Genomic DNA, 14,333 nt, shown 5'->3' with positions numbered 1-14,333 from the left:
CAAAGGATGCAAATGGCGATGTTGTGATGGGCGACCGGGAGGAGGAGGAGACAGCAAAGGCGGAAGACGCAGCCATAGAGGAAGATGAGGTCGACCCTCTGGATGCCTTCATGGTCGAAGTCACAGCAGAGGTGCAGCAGCTGGAGAAGAAGGAGCAGAAACGGGATGCTAAAGTTAACAAAGGCTCTGGTAAATCGAAAGGAGCAGATGCTCCTGCAGCGGAGGTGGCTGGTAACGACGATGGTGAAGACGAGGAGATGGAGGGGTCGTCAGAAGAGGAGGATATTCTCGCTATGGCAGCCAAGAGGATAAAGAAGAAGGACATACCGGCAGTGGACCATTCCAAGATCCAGTACGAGTACTTCAGGAAGGACTTTTACCTGGAACCCCCCGAGATGTCGGAAATGTCTCCTGAGGAGGTGCATAGTATGAGATTGGAACTCGATGGCATCAAGATCCGAGGTGCAGATTGTCCCAAACCTATTAGGAAATGGACCCAAGCTGGACTTCCTCCAGGATGGTAAGTACATGCAAAAAATCCCTGCTGCCCTATCGCTTTAATTGCTTGTCCGTGTGCCTTTGGTGAGAAGGAATGGTCCATAATAGCTCAGCTCAATATTTTCTTTTCTCTTCAATCATTGCTCTTGTGTAGTATGCAAGTGATCAAGGACAAACTCAACTATACTGCGCCTACGTCAATTCAATGTCAGGCAATTCCGGCCATTATGAGTGGGCGTGATGTGATTGCGGTTGCCAAGACCGGCTCAGGAAAGACGATTGCATTTATCCTGCCCATGCTCCGTCATATCAAAGATCAAAGACCGCTCGAAAACATGGAGGGACCAATCGCTATCATCATGACACCCACGCGCGAGCTGGCAGTTCAGATCCACAAGGAGTGTAAAAACTTTTTGAAGGTATTGAACTTGCGAGCAGTCTGTGCCTATGGTGGCTCGCCCATCAAGGACCAGATTGCAGAATTGAAGCGTGGAGCCGAGATTGTCGTCTGTACGCCTGGCAGATTGATTGACTTGTTGTGTGCTAACTCGGGCAGGGTGACCAATCTGAGGAGGACGACGTTCCTGGTTCTTGATGAGGCCGATCGTATGTTTGATATGGGATTCGAACCACAGGTAATGTTGCCAGTACTTGTTGTGCTTGTCAGATGTGAGGACATCGTCTAAAAAACGGCAAGGATTGACCTTTTGCGTCTTATTTCTTTAGGTCATGAAAATCGTCCAGAACGTCAGGCCTCAGAGACAGGTTGTTCTCTTCTCAGCAACATTCCCCAAGCAGGTAAGTGACGCGCAATGATGTTGAAGTTTATTTGGGACCGACTGCAGTGGTTTGAGGGGTTGTTGCTGAAAATCAACACTAAATCGCTTTCTTCCTCCACATAACAGATGGAGGCGCTTGCCCGTAAACTGTTGAAGCGCCCGCTCGAGATTACAGTTGGCGCACGCTCTGTCGTCGCAGAGGATGTCACGCAAGTGGTGGAGGTTCGCGAGGACGATACGCGATTCAACCGACTACTCGAGATTCTAGGCCAAGCGTACAATGATGATCCAGAGGCGAGAGTTTTGATTTTTGTCAGTCGACAAGAAGCAGCAGACAACTTACTGAGGGATCTGATGCGTCGTGGCTATGTTAGCATGTCCATCCATGGTGGCAAGGTATGTCTTATGGCATGCTATGATCAGTTGCTGCTTCTGATGCTGCAGTTGTAGTTGACCCATATACAATTCTCTTTTTTTCCGTTCCTTCTTTAGGATCAAGTAGACCGCGATAGCGCCATTGCAGACTTCAAGTCGGGCGTTTGTCAGATCCTAATTGCTACATCCGTCGCTGCCCGTGGTTTGGATGTCAAGAAGCTGGGAATTATTATCAATTACGAATGCCCCAACCATATGGAGGACTATGTCCATCGCGTGGGACGGACAGGTCGTGCGGGCAATAAAGGCATTGCCTATACGTTCATCACGCCTGAGCAAGAAAGGTTTGCACCGGATATTGCCAAGGCATTGACAAACAGCTCGACACCGGTGCCACCCGAGCTACAGGTACTCGTTGATTCGTTCCACGAGAAAATCAAATCTGGAGATGCTAAGCAAACCGCCTCTGGATTTGGCGGCAAGGGTCTGGAGAAGTTTGAGAAGGAAAGAGACAAGGTCCTGGCGATCCAGAAGAAGGTATGCAAAATGGCTGGCAGATGGTATAAACTTTGCGTGCTCTTTCAGTACTATTATTTGCATCAGAGTACTTACCCAACCCCTTTTTTTTTTTTTTTTTTTTTGCTCCATCGTAGACATACGGTGCTGATGATGAGGAAGATGGATCAGACGGCGAAGGTGGTGAAGGCAAAGAACTGGTCTTGGAGGTCAAGCAAGTCCAGCCGGGCATTACAGCTGGCAAAGCTGCTGCTGCTGCTGGCGCTGCTGCAGCGGCCGATGATACCAATGATGCCAAGTCGAATGGTGCAGCGGCTGGAAGCGGTGCCGGCAAGGCTGCGCCCAGCGATGCCTCAGAAGGTAAGCTTGTGCGCTTTGCGTCAACAATGTATTTTTTCTTTCATGTCTTAATTAGTTCTTTGAGATCGGCTTTCTAACATCTATCCCTTTCCTTCCGCCTGACAATAGCTTTGAGAAGGGCCAGGGAAGCAGCCGAGGCGCTAAGCCAGTCGCTAGGAGGAGATGCCAAGCAGCGCGCTATGGAGGTGATCAATAATCTTAATCGTGCTCGACCTGGAACCGCTGGGACTGGAACGGACGGTGCTGGTGGGGCTGCTGGTGGAGCAAGCGGTGGTCCTGGTGGTCATCGTGACAGCGGTTTTGCGCTAGAGATCGAGATTAACGACTACCCACCGAAGGCGCGTCTGATGGTGACACAGAAGATGATGATTAACCAGATCTCGGACCACTCTGGAGCAGCCATTACGACGCGAGGCGTGTTTGTGGAGGAGGGCAAGCAACCCCCGCCAGGCGAGCGCAAGCTTTACTTGTTTGTGGAGGGAGATTCTCAGCTGGTGATCGACAAGGCCAAGAACGAGATCAAGCGTATCCTGCAGGAAGAGACCATGCGTGCGGTCGAGGCGACGAACCGCGGAGGTGGAGGTGGTATGGGCCGAGGAGGAGGAGGGCGTTTCCAGATCGTTTAGAATCCGACATACTGCTTAATGTATTCTCGAACCCAAGCAGATGGCCTTGGCATGTTTATTAAAAGTCTACTATACAAAAATTGAGAGGAGCGGAGAAATGGCGGACAAAGACCGATGGGTATTTGGCGATTGAAGGGCGCGAGATATGCTTGTAAACATAACATCATGAGATCTGGTCCTGCGACTGTTGCTCAGAGCGGTGCAGAGGGTGACGATGATGAAGAGGCTGTCAAGGATAAATGGCCAAATAAGGCCTGGAGTCGAGTCAATGCCACGGCCCTAAGTCGATCAGCCTCATCCACGCCGTCGCCGTTTGCCAAGCGACTCGCTGCTGATGCGTCGTTGGCGTTTGTGAGGAGCTGCAACTGCCGCCTGGGATCCTTGCCGAACAGCTTTTCCCAGTTCCATTCTGCGCCGACATACTTGACGGACCGTCTCTGGTCATTTTCGGTCGCAAACTCCTGAGCCCATCCATTTTGCATCGTGGAAGTTGAAATAGAGGGTCCACAAGGCTGAGTCGACCGCCCAGAGTCCTGGTCCGAGAGCCCTGGTAAGGTGGCGGAGGACGCGGCTGGGTAATAGCTCTGTTCTGCTGAATGCAGATCATTAACAAGCGATAAGAACCGGTCCTCTGCATGGACAGGCCGGGGCTGTTGAAGCTGTGGGGGTTGTTGAAGATGTTGAAGTTGTTCATTCTGGTGGTCGATATCTGAATAGTGGAAATTCATGAATTCGTCCACACTGAGGGTGGTCGAGTTCTGTGTTGACTCTTCTACGGGGTCAAGCCCTGGCACACGCAACCGTCTAGGGGTGCCGTGCAAATGGGCTGTCCTCGTCTCGGTTACGGTGGCCGCAGCAGCAGCAGATCCAGCCATCATCCACGCAGATCGGGGCGGACCCCCCATGGCCTGTCTCTGCCTCTCCCGCTCCTCTTCCAGTCGAGCCTCCTTCAACCGGTCCTGCTCCTCAATTGCTCGGAATTGAGACTGATGGCTGTTGATGTAGGCCTGTGTAAAATGATCGTTGCTCCACTCCTCCCGAAACTCATCGTCCCCATCATCGTCATCATCCGTGTCGGCTGCCTCCTGTTGACGCGACCACTCCTGGGTCCACGAACTGTGTTCGTTCGTTGGCGAGGTTGTTGTCCCGAGCGGCGCCGGTTGGTAATGAAAGGATTCGTATTCGGAGGAGGACAAGTCAGGATGGGATGCCATGGATACACCAGAAAGAGTGGTCTGGACTTGATGTAGGTGATCCCCAGCCAGGTGCTGTTGTTGCTTTTGATGTTTTTCCCAGGCAGAGATCAGATCCAGATCCGGCAAATATCTCTCCTGGCGGTGATCATGGATCTGTGGTCCATAAGACGGGTATTGTTCGTTGAGGTGATGATGGTACGAGGTTGAGTCTGAGGCGGAGGTGCTGGACCATGCCTGTTCGAATGGATCGATGGTATTAACGGACGTTGGCTTGAAAGGGCCTCCGTGGAGCTGCTTCTGAGGGTGTTGCTGTGGTGGTTTCAAGTAAGGAGGGCGAGTATGGCGTGGGAAGAGGCCCTGTAGATGATGTTGGCGTTGGTGCTGTTGGTGGTGCTGTGGAGTGTGAGTAGAGCGGAACAAAGAAGCCTTGGCCGAGAAGCTGGACTCGCCCAGGAGCTGGTTCGCCAGGGCGTTCAAGGGCGCACTGCCCGAGGACGAGTAACACTGGGCCATGAGGAAATCAGACAGAACAGAGCACAAGAGGAGGATTTAAACCAGCACGACAGGGGGGCGAAGGAAAAAAGCGAAAGAAGGCAGATGATAAAGAGGAAAGGAGGAAGATGTGGCGGAGATGGAGTTGAAAGACAAGATAAAGAGACAAACAGCAGTTTCTTTGCCCACGGAGGACAGAGGCCGGAGATTTTAGATTTGCGTGGAGGGACGACTCACATTTCACCGAGAGCGAGGGAGGGGATTGGGAGATCAAGATAAAACCCAAAAGGGGGAGGAGGGGGATTGATTAGCATGTGATGTGCAACACACATGGCATCCACACACCCACACCCACACCCACACACACCCACAGGGACACAAGAAACACAAGGACTGTTGCAACCTAAATCCCTAACCAAGCCATCTCCAATCTTGATAGGACGTACACGGAACAACGCAGACCTGTGCAGACCCGTACACTCTGCATACCACACACTCACAGCGCAGACGCGCTTCCTAACGCCAAAAAGGCAACGCCCAAGGGATAGGACCAAATCAACCCCATTGCAGCTCGGTTATTACTATCCCTCCCTTTGCTAAGCATTGTCCTCGACCCAACTCTGTTACTTGCTTCTTCACCTTACCTCCTTTCCTTTTCTTTTTTATTTTTTTATTTTTATTTTTTTATTTTTATTTTTTTTAAAAAAATAAAATCCGTAACAAAGAGACTCGTCAATACGGTTTTCATGCACTTCTGACACTACCCACAATGCGGATGCAATCCTGGGCTATCGTAACAACCGCGGCTCCTACGGTCTTCACGCGTCAAGTTGACATTCCCCATTTATACATTTACAAAAGAATGTTTAGTGACACGACCTTTTATTATTATGCGGATACGAGAAAAGGAAGAAAAAAAAAAAAAGACGAGGGTATAAAACAGCGCGCGCGGAGAGAAGGGCCAGCAACAAGCAACAAGCAACATCCACAACTCATCCTGCGGTAGTCTTAGTCGTCGTGCGCAGAAAAGATCGTAATGTGATGCACCAAAGACATATAAAAAACGAAAAATACAGAACAGGATAATATGCGTAAAAATAAAGCAGGAAACAGAAGAGAAGGAAGGAAAAACGAGAGGAAAGGGGGGAGAGCGACAAACGATGGGCGTTATGAATATGATAGCAGAGACGTTGAACATGATGGGGCGCGGTATGAAATGCCGCAAGAAAAAAAAATTACATGATCACGATAAGAAAGTCTACAACGGGGCACCGTTCTACATCGTGTGAGCTGAAAAGCCATGCTCTGATACAACTGGAGCTACAGGACCCGTGCCAGATCCCGATGTATCCATAGCGCTCATAGATACTGTTAATGGCGGTGGCTCCTGGCCATGTGGGTTACCATTGTCCCCCGTTGTCGGTGTCATGAAGAGGCCGCCTCCGTTCACAACAATACCACCCCCGCCAATTTGAGATCGGGACATATCCTCAACAGTTCCTGGATTATGAACCATGCCCATAGCTGCACCCACGGGAGGCGTTGGCGACAGAACCGGAGGTGGAGGCGAAGACACACCATGTCCTGGGTGCGAATTCATACCCATGACCATCGCCATGTTCATTCCTAAAGGCATCGGCATGGCCATAGGTACGCTGCTGTTGCCAGCGCTGCTCATGGAGCCTGGAATGGGCGCAGGTCCTGCAACAGCTGATGAAGGGACGACTGCAGCTTGAAATCCAGGAGAACCGGTCGGAGTGATGCGATGGCTGGAGTCGCTTGACGATAGTGTCATTCCTGACATCCTCATATTTGCCTGTTGCGGTGCTTGCGGTGGGAAAGCTGCGCTCATGCTGATGACCCCTTGTCCTTCCAAAGATGCCATAGTAGCATTCCCCATCATCATCGACAAGGACGGCACCGACGACGTCGATGAGTGAGCGGATAGAGTCGGTTTGATGATCGTCGCTGGGGTGTTGAAGCCATTACTGTATCCAGGTGCACTCACCATCACCCCAGAACTAGGCGAATTAGTTCCCGAGGATAGCGCGCTAGTCGACAAAAGTCCCCCACCCATGACTGGATCCGAGACCATAGCCAGATTGAATCCAGCAGACTGACTGAGTTGACGGTGGTGTCCATGATGTTTTGCGGCCCGACTAGATCCAGAGGTAAAGTCAGGGTGGTAAGGATGGCTAAAATGGGAGTACTGTTGCTGCTGCGGTTGTTGTTGAGACTGGAGATGAGAGCCTCCGGAGCCGGGTGTTATTGAGGTGCTGCCACCCGCGTCTGTCGCAGAGCCTGGCGTGGTCACATTTGATCCCGGTCCGCGCAATGCCCGATGATGACCTCCACGCTTCGCCTCATGTGCCAGTTCGTGCTTTTTGAGCGATCTCGCATGGTAGTATGCTTTGGGACATCCCTCCACAGGGCAGACGTATGGCCGGATATTAGAGTGCGTCTTCGTATGTGTCGTCAAAGAATCCGGCCTCGAAAACTTCTTATCGCAGCCTGTAGAATTCAAGACGGTCATAGCATTAGCACGCTGGATGTACGGAGAGAGTGTCAAGAGAAAAAACAGCTAGCGGATCAAATTATTACCTGGGACAAGGCACTTGAAAGGTCGCTCTCCCGTATGTGTGCGCAGGTGGTTGTACATCTTGTGTCTTTTTGTGAATGGCTTCTGCTGCCTGTGGCAACCTTGCCAATGACAGCTGTAGCAAGCCTTCCCGCTTCCAATGTGAGCCTCTGTAACGTGTTCGTTCAGCTTGTCCATGGTGTCAAAGGGGGTGTTGCAGTCTTTCCACAAGCAGACCAGCTGCTGCGGTGCTTCCGAGTCGCCTCCTGCAGCATCCTCGCCTGTCGTGCCACCAGATGATCCCTTGCGGTGCTTATTGCCACGGGAAGACCTTACGTCTCCACCCCCATCCGTCTCATCCTCGTTGTCCTCATCCTCCGCCTCATCATCATTGTCCTCGTCGTCTTCATCACCATCATCATCTTCGTCGTCATCATGCTGACCGGATGCAACAGCAGTTGTAGCTTCCGTGGCTGATTTGACAGAGGAAGTCGTTGTCTGCTTATCCGATGCGTCGTCCTTGGAGCCTTCCTGCGTCGCAGACATTGGCTGCGGAGTGGGCGATGAGGAAGGGCCGTTCGACATAGGTGAGAATGTGAGAATTTGGGGTGGCTCTTGACGCTGAGCTGGAGACGATATCGGCTGCGGGAATGCTATAAAATGCAAGGTTTCAGGAGTGATAAGTGTCAATGCAAGGTCCAGCAGCCTGTTGTCTTTAGCACTGAAAATCCAGAATCCTTACCAGACAGCTCTGAGGTAGCTTCCTCGCCTTTCACTTCTACTTTAGGATGACTCGACCTTCTCATTGATAACGAGCCTTCCATCTGCCGTTCGTATTCCATTACTTTTTCAATCAACTCCTGCTTGGATAGTCCTTGTAATTCTGAACGTGTTGAGGGCGCTTCCAAAACTTCCATGCTCTCTGTCTTGACCGAAAGGGGCTGAGTGTCATTCAAGTTTTGAAGCTGGAGATGTGTAGACACCTCCATTACAGAGTCCATTAGCGAGTTACTAATTGGCCCCACGGTTGGAGATGGGCCGGAGAGTGGGTCCGGGGAGTAAATATGTCCGGATTCGTTGGGCGAGCCCAGCGCGGAGAGGGGAGGCATGGCACGTGCTTGGATATCTGCGACATTGATCTTGAGTCCAGCTGAGGCAGTCGCTCTAGGCGAGCGACTTTGATGGGGCTCAACGTCAGCTCGACGCAGGTTCTCGAAGATGAGCTGCTCTTTGGCAGCTATCATCTGCTGCTGCTGATGGAAAAGTTCCTGATTCGAGAACACCATCCGGACCTCGGGCGAGTGGTGTCCGGATGATGGGTGGCGACGGTGGCTCTTTGCGGTATCTGCAAGAGTGGCCATGATCCCCTCTGGCGGAGTGTATGCCGGTGTCGTTGATGAGCTTATTGGATGAGGCTGCATGGACGGGACCATTGGTGTGAAACCCTTCATCGACTCCGCAGAGGACAGCGAAGTCGCGAATACCGTCTCAGCAGGTGTGTTGGGCGCGATAGTTGGCGCCTGAGGAGTGCACAGAGTACCGGGTTCCATTTTGACAGGCATAGTGAGAACGGACTGATGCTGTTGCTGTTGGTCCAAACTAGACATAAGCTGAGTTGTTTGAGGGTCTTGGTGAGGTGCTCCTGCTGACGCATTATGTACTAAACCCTGCACTGCCGACATGGCTGCAAGGCTTTGGCTGACAGGCATCATAATAGTGTTTACATCTGCTTCTGAAGGGGAAAGAACAGTTTGCGCCGATGCCATAGCAGCCGCTGCCATGATGTTGTTGACTTGTTGCTGCTGCTGTTGCTGAAGATGTATCTGCTCTTGAAGGTGCTGCTGTCGCTGTTGCTGGATCTGAGCGTTCAAAATTTGCATGTCCATGGTTATAGATGGCGTAACGCGTCCATCGAGCGAGAGTTGGTGACGATGCATCCCTCCAGCTTGAAGAGGCGGTTGTTGTGAAGGGATCACTGGGGTTTCTGCCGCAGTTGGTGCGTTGAGTCCGTCCTGTATCATCATGATGTCCTGGTGTGAAGGCGCCTCAGAGCCTGATGTGGCGTTCGCATGCGCATGCTGGACATGCTTTTGCTGAATCTGTTGATGCACTTGCTGTTGCTGCTGCTGTTGCTGCTGCTGTTCAGTGCTCAGGAAATGAATCTGCGTGTTGTGAAGGACAGCTTGTTGAAACGACATTGGCATTTGCGGTAGTGCCTGAGGGTCTAGTGGCACAATCGATGGGCTCACGAGCACCCCTTGTCGCTGTGCTGAGGGGGGACTCATAGGTAGAGACGACAAAGCCTGGTGCTGATATTGCTGATGTTGCTGCGCAAGATTCGCCTGGAGGGCCTGAGGTGATATACCTTCTGTGGTCTGCATGGCAATCTGCGGCTGCTCCAGCATGTTGTGCATCTGCTGTTGTTGTTGTTGCTGCTGTTGCTGTTGTTGCTGTTGGTGAAGTTGCTGTTGCTGCTCCTGTTGCTGTTGGTGTTGATGACGTTGTTGTTGCTGCTCCTGCTGTTGCTGCTGTTGCTGTTGCTGCTGTAAAGCATGATGGAGCTCGGCTGCCTGCTGAAGCTGTTGATGTTGCTGATGCTCCTGCTGCTGATGTTGATGTTGATGCTGCTGTTGCGGTGTCGGAGTTATTATAAAGGGTTGGCCGTTGTGCGCAGGTGGACTAGAGAGCACCACACCCTCCATCGCGTAGCTTGTCATGATCTGACCATTAGGCTCATAGACCTGACTGGGATGCGTATACTCTCCCGGGTTGACTAAGGCTTGTTGCTGGCCCATGGTTTGCATATGTTGCTGGAGCTGCTGTTGCTGATGTTGTTGATGTTGTTGTTGCTGTTGCTGTTGTTGCTGCTGTTGCTGTTGCTGCTGTTGCTGTTGTTGTTGCTGTTGCTGTTGTTGCTGCTGTTGATGAAGCTGTTGTTGTAAATCCTGACTGCCGTCTTCTGGCATATGAGAAATGCCATTCAGAGGTGTTGTAACATTACTGACGGGGTTAGCTGTCGTGGACATGTTACCGATGCTGTTAATGCCAGTGTTCAAGAGGTGGATATGATTGCTGCCAGGTTGGAGAATAACTTTATCATTAGAGGCGGAAGTGAATCCTGTAGTGTGCGGTATAGAGTCGCTCATTCAAGAGGGTTCAGGCGCCGGGCCAAACGGTGGACAGGACCTAAATAAATGAATGTCTGTTAGCGGGTATATGGATCCTGAAGGAAAAGATATACCAATGTACTGACAAAAGGCTCGACACGAAAAAGAATCGATAATCAATGATAATGGTACCTGAAAAAAAAAGAAAAAAAAGCTTCCTGTATTATTAATGGCACTCGAGTTCCAGTCAGTCCTTGTTCGGTGCCCGCTTTTGAGATCCCTCCGAAGGCGGTGAGAAGTTCCTCTGGAAGGATATCTGTGCTTCCGGCCTGCTGTGAAGAATATATCAAACCAACTGTAACCGGCTATAGTTTGTTGCTATTACTGAGCCTCGATAAACGTCTAGAACTTGAGCTTTGGCGGGAAACGGCGAGTACGAAGTGTTATCCTCCGTAGTTCAGGCAGATAAGTGTACTGCGCAAAGGTGGGCCGAGGAAATAAGACAGACGGGTGTAGGATAGTCCGGCGGGGTGGCGAGAGTAAAGAGGGGCGCTGGGGGTGGTTCAAGGGATGCCGGTGACGAAGGGGAAATGATGGAAGCGGAAGGAATTGCGTGCGAAGGTGTGAAGGCGAGAAGTGGGATGAGTAAGGGACCCAAAACGATGGCGAAACAAAAACAAACGGTCCAGCGCTTATTGGGTAGCAGAAATGTGTATGTGGCCAATGGAACGATGAGTTATCTAGTCGTTTTAAATTTCTGCAAAAGCAGCCTAAAACGGCCCTCTCTCTTAATGCAAGACGTCCTTCTTCGCGGCGAGACATTTCGTGAACAAACAGGTCGGAACCCCTGAACAGAAAGTGCTACGCTCCCCAGCGGCGCTGTCTTCCGTTGTTACGAATACCCGCATTGTCCAACGGCGCAGCTCACAACGCCATTGACCCCCCCGCTTCTCTCTTAGTTTTTCTGAAACAATAGGAACAGTAACATGAGGTACCACTTCGATTACGTGATCCAACGGCAAGTGAGGCCCTGTTTTCTTTTCCAAGTACGTACGCTATGCTCCAGAACTTTGAAAGGCCCCGCAATATGCACTCTACTATACTAGCACTTGTTTATACGCCCATCTGTCATGCGATTCAAAACACGCCTACTGCATAGGAGCACGCGCAATTGCCATCGTTTGGCTGTATGTCCTGTTGTCCCCCACTGCAATTGAATAATTGTCGGCACATTTTATTTACTGAAAACACTTGTAAAACATCCACTCGTGTCGGCTCTGAAGAATCCATTGGAAGCAATACTCGCATCAATGGTCGAATGAACCATCCTGGCAGCTCAGTCAATAAGACGCTTCTTCCGGAAGAAACGCTTCAAGTAAAAGATCTGCCATAATCCCAAGGCCACCAAAACAACCATTGTCAATGTTGAGAAGTATTTGACGCGCTCATTTGTTGATTCTAACGATTGGTAAAATCCGGTATCAATGGTACGTGATTAGAAACGGCAGATAAAAAAAGTTGTGCACTTGGCGACAGCACAAGATACCATTGTAACCCCATATCTGTTGACAAATCATCGTAAATTACCGTTTGTGTTGCGCATTCTCTCCTCGCGTGCCTGGAGTTGTTCCATGTTCTCGAGGATGTCCTTAACAAGGTCCTCCAGCTTGCGCAACTCCAACTCCATGGGCTTCAGCTTTTCCTGCTCTGCCAACTTGGCATAGTCAATAGTCTCAGACCCAACGTCAAAATCAATGTCAACCGTGCGAGTATAGCGGGGATCTGGCTGGTAACCTGACATTCATGTCCCATAATTGTACGAGTGTCAGCGCGATGTGGAGAAAAGGATATCGTTATCACAAGAAAAGATTGGCGCAATAAACAGTTATTTCGTACCGTTATCAAGGGTATTGGTGAAGCAAGCAACAACATCGCCAGCTTGCTTGGTCAGGATGGTGGCACGCTGAAGGTCCTCTGTTAACGCATCCTTTCTCCAGAGCTGGTTTTGGTGCTCACTATCGTCAGTGATCTAATATACCGACAGTCGCGTCGGAAAGAAATAGAAAAAATATGCATAAGCGGCTGTCCCATATTGGAGTACTCCGATTCCCTAACCAAGAACCACTTTTCTTACCTCGAGCAATGTCTTTTGATGTGGGCCAGGTCCAACCTTGACTTTAACTACAACGTGTGTCTCATCATCGACATAATGGGACACACAGAACTGATCGGCGTCTGAGGCGGTTTGAGCTGGCATCTCAAACTTGATTGCCTGCACTGCTGGCAAGATCAAAGCGATCGCCATAAACACCAATGCGACCCCTGATGTTGTGATTGTGAAGCGTGTCATCCTGCTGCTTGCTTTCTTGATCGTGATGAGAGATTGCTAGACTAGAATGATGATAGAGAGCGAAAGCAAAAGATGATGTAGTGACGTATGGACCTGCATGTTTCACAGCCAAAAAAAAAAAAAAGAGCGTAAATCACGATCGCTTCCGCACGGGTCCCTTTATGGCTTCCAGATACAGAGTAGTGAAGTACTTGGGTACTTCGACCTTCTTTGATCATTCTTCTCTTTCAGGTAGAGCATGAACAGACATCACAACAGCGTGGGCGGAACACATCTCCTGAGACCTGAGAGACAAGATCGCGCCATGTTATCTTGTATCTGTTAAACAGACAAGGCTCGCAGTACTTGAAGTTACAGCCCTTCGTCGCCTTGTTTGGTGAGGAAAAAAAGTACGGTATGTAAGAAAAGTGCAAGAAAACAGATGCGACGATTGCCAGTCGGACTGGAATGACTTTCTTTCTCATTCCCAGCGCCTTTTAGTTTCGCCATTGATAATCCTTTCTTTTTATTGCAGACAAGTGCTGAAGATAGGTAGTCCGGTTGCTTCTGTGTCGACTAGATGGTCAGCCACAAGAAAAGTAAATGCGAAAATTGCTACTTGGCGGCGGAATGCCATTCTCTATCCTCGGTGCTTGTTAATGTCCCCATGACATGTATCTGATGTATGCGTATCTATTGGAGAGGCAACATGCTCAATATAAAGGAGTATGATGTGGCTAGACAGAGGGTGTTCGCTTCGAATGCACATTGCTCGGTGAGCAATGCATGAAAAGCAGATGCGAACCGGATGTCTGATGTACGTGTTCTTATTGGCTGCGCTAGATTTTTTACCACCAGTTAGCACTAATCATTCTTCACTCAAGAGTTGCTGTCTTAGCACGCTTCTGTCGATGTGGGATCTGCTCCACCATTCTCTCCAACAGCCACACAACGTGTCCAAAGATTTCTTTAACATCGTCTCTCCAGCAGTCCTTCTCGTAACGAATATAGCCTGGAAGTGTTGAGGTGCGGAATACTGGGTATGTCACATTTGAGTCTGTTGCTAGGCTCAGGGAGCATTGTACAAAATGCCACTCCTTGGCATTGGTCGTAATTCCATAGGATACCAGTGGCCTAGTGTTATCAATATCGCCGTCAAACTCTCTCTTTCGTCCTTTTGGTGCTGATTCGAGATGTGTTGGCAAGACTGACTCCAGCTGCATCATGTTTTGACCCATGACATTGTCAAATTGCCCATGCTTCACCTCAGCAACACTTAAGAAGTATGACGGGCCATCCCTTGACTCAATGGCATAGTCGACAAGCCCTTTGCCCCGTCGTCCAGCAAGCGGCCTTCTCGATGTTAATCTCAGTTTCTCCTCGAACAACCCAGTGGCTTGAACAAGGAATGGTGCGATATGTGGCGATAGACCATCCTCCCCATCGCGACATCTCACCCTTTTTCTTGAATCAAGTT

General features: G+C 50.2%; 6 protein-coding genes across 6 annotated transcripts; 2 read left to right on the top strand and 4 right to left on the bottom strand.

The window, feature by feature from the left end:
* Positions 1-26: 26 nt before the first annotated feature.
* On the top strand, positions 27-3,154 carry BC939DRAFT_403362 (P-loop containing nucleoside triphosphate hydrolase protein; the record flags this gene model as incomplete). The annotated part of the gene is made up of 7 exons (XM_051552735.1): positions 27-520; positions 653-1,133; positions 1,225-1,296; positions 1,404-1,673; positions 1,770-2,189; positions 2,306-2,556; positions 2,797-3,154. The coding sequence occupies 7 exons, from the start codon at positions 27-29 to the stop codon at positions 3,152-3,154; spliced, it is 2,346 nt and encodes a 781-aa protein (XP_051406876.1).
* A 134-nt stretch (positions 3,155-3,288) lies between these two features.
* BC939DRAFT_467765 (uncharacterized protein) lies at positions 3,289-4,983 on the bottom strand. Its single transcript, XM_051557835.1, has one exon. The coding sequence runs from the start codon at positions 4,861-4,863 to the stop codon at positions 3,346-3,348; it is 1,518 nt and encodes a 505-aa protein (XP_051406875.1). The 5' UTR covers positions 4,864-4,983; the 3' UTR covers positions 3,289-3,345.
* Positions 4,984-5,719: 736 nt separating this feature from the next.
* Positions 5,720-7,353, bottom strand: BC939DRAFT_497128 (uncharacterized protein). Its single transcript, XM_051559710.1, has one exon. It carries the CDS (start codon positions 6,935-6,937, stop codon positions 6,119-6,121), a length of 819 nt encoding a protein of 272 aa, XP_051406874.1. The 5' UTR covers positions 6,938-7,353; the 3' UTR covers positions 5,720-6,118.
* Positions 7,208-7,618, bottom strand: BC939DRAFT_403369 (uncharacterized protein; the record flags this gene model as incomplete). Its single annotated transcript, XM_051552736.1, has 2 exons — positions 7,208-7,353; positions 7,444-7,618. Coding segments are annotated over 2 exons (321 nt in total), but the record flags the coding sequence as incomplete, so codon positions are not given.
* A 2,276-nt stretch (positions 7,619-9,894) lies between these two features.
* On the top strand, positions 9,895-10,293 carry BC939DRAFT_467763 (uncharacterized protein; the record flags this gene model as incomplete). Its single annotated transcript, XM_051557834.1, has 1 exon — positions 9,895-10,293. A coding segment is annotated over exon 1 (221 nt), but the record flags the coding sequence as incomplete, so codon positions are not given.
* Positions 10,294-11,805: 1,512 nt separating this feature from the next.
* BC939DRAFT_30418 (emp24/gp25L/p24 family/GOLD-domain-containing protein) lies at positions 11,806-12,983 on the bottom strand. Its single transcript, XM_051551410.1, has 4 exons — positions 12,662-12,983; positions 12,424-12,556; positions 12,115-12,321; positions 11,806-11,985 (listed from the first exon to the last, which is right to left on the bottom strand). Exons 1-4 carry the CDS (start codon positions 12,875-12,877, stop codon positions 11,864-11,866), a joined length of 678 nt encoding a protein of 225 aa, XP_051406871.1. The 5' UTR covers positions 12,878-12,983; the 3' UTR covers positions 11,806-11,863.
* Positions 12,984-14,333: the final 1,350 nt, after the last annotated feature.

The sequence above is a fragment of the Gamsiella multidivaricata genome, assembly GCF_025024155.1.
Source record: "Gamsiella multidivaricata strain RSA 2152 chromosome Unknown BC939scaffold_112, whole genome shotgun sequence".
Taxonomy (NCBI): Eukaryota; Fungi; Mortierellomycota; class Mortierellomycetes; order Mortierellales; family Mortierellaceae; genus Gamsiella; species Gamsiella multidivaricata.
Note: the sequence above shows the minus strand (reverse complement) of the source record. Positions and strands in the feature narration are given on the sequence as shown.

What these genes read in the sequence shown, in the direction of transcription:
- BC939DRAFT_467765 (XM_051557835.1), bottom strand. Translation starts at nt 4,863, where the DNA reads ATGGCCCAGTGTTACTCGTCCTCGGGCAGTGCGCCCTTGAACGCCCTG.
- BC939DRAFT_497128 (XM_051559710.1), bottom strand. Translation starts at nt 6,937, where the DNA reads ATGGTCTCGGATCCAGTCATGGGTGGGGGACTTTTGTCGACTAGCGCG.
- BC939DRAFT_30418 (XM_051551410.1), bottom strand. Translation starts at nt 12,877, where the DNA reads ATGACACGCTTCACAATCACAACATCAGGGGTCGCATTGGTGTTTATG. An exon ending in CACCAATACCCTTGATAACG is followed by an intron (nt 12,322 to 12,423) that starts GTACGAAATAAC and finishes CATGAATGTCAG; the next exon opens with GTTACCAGCCAGATCCCCGC. An exon ending in GAGAATGCGCAACACAAACG is followed by an intron (nt 11,986 to 12,114) that starts GTAATTTACGAT and finishes ACCAATCGTTAG; the next exon opens with AATCAACAAATGAGCGCGTC.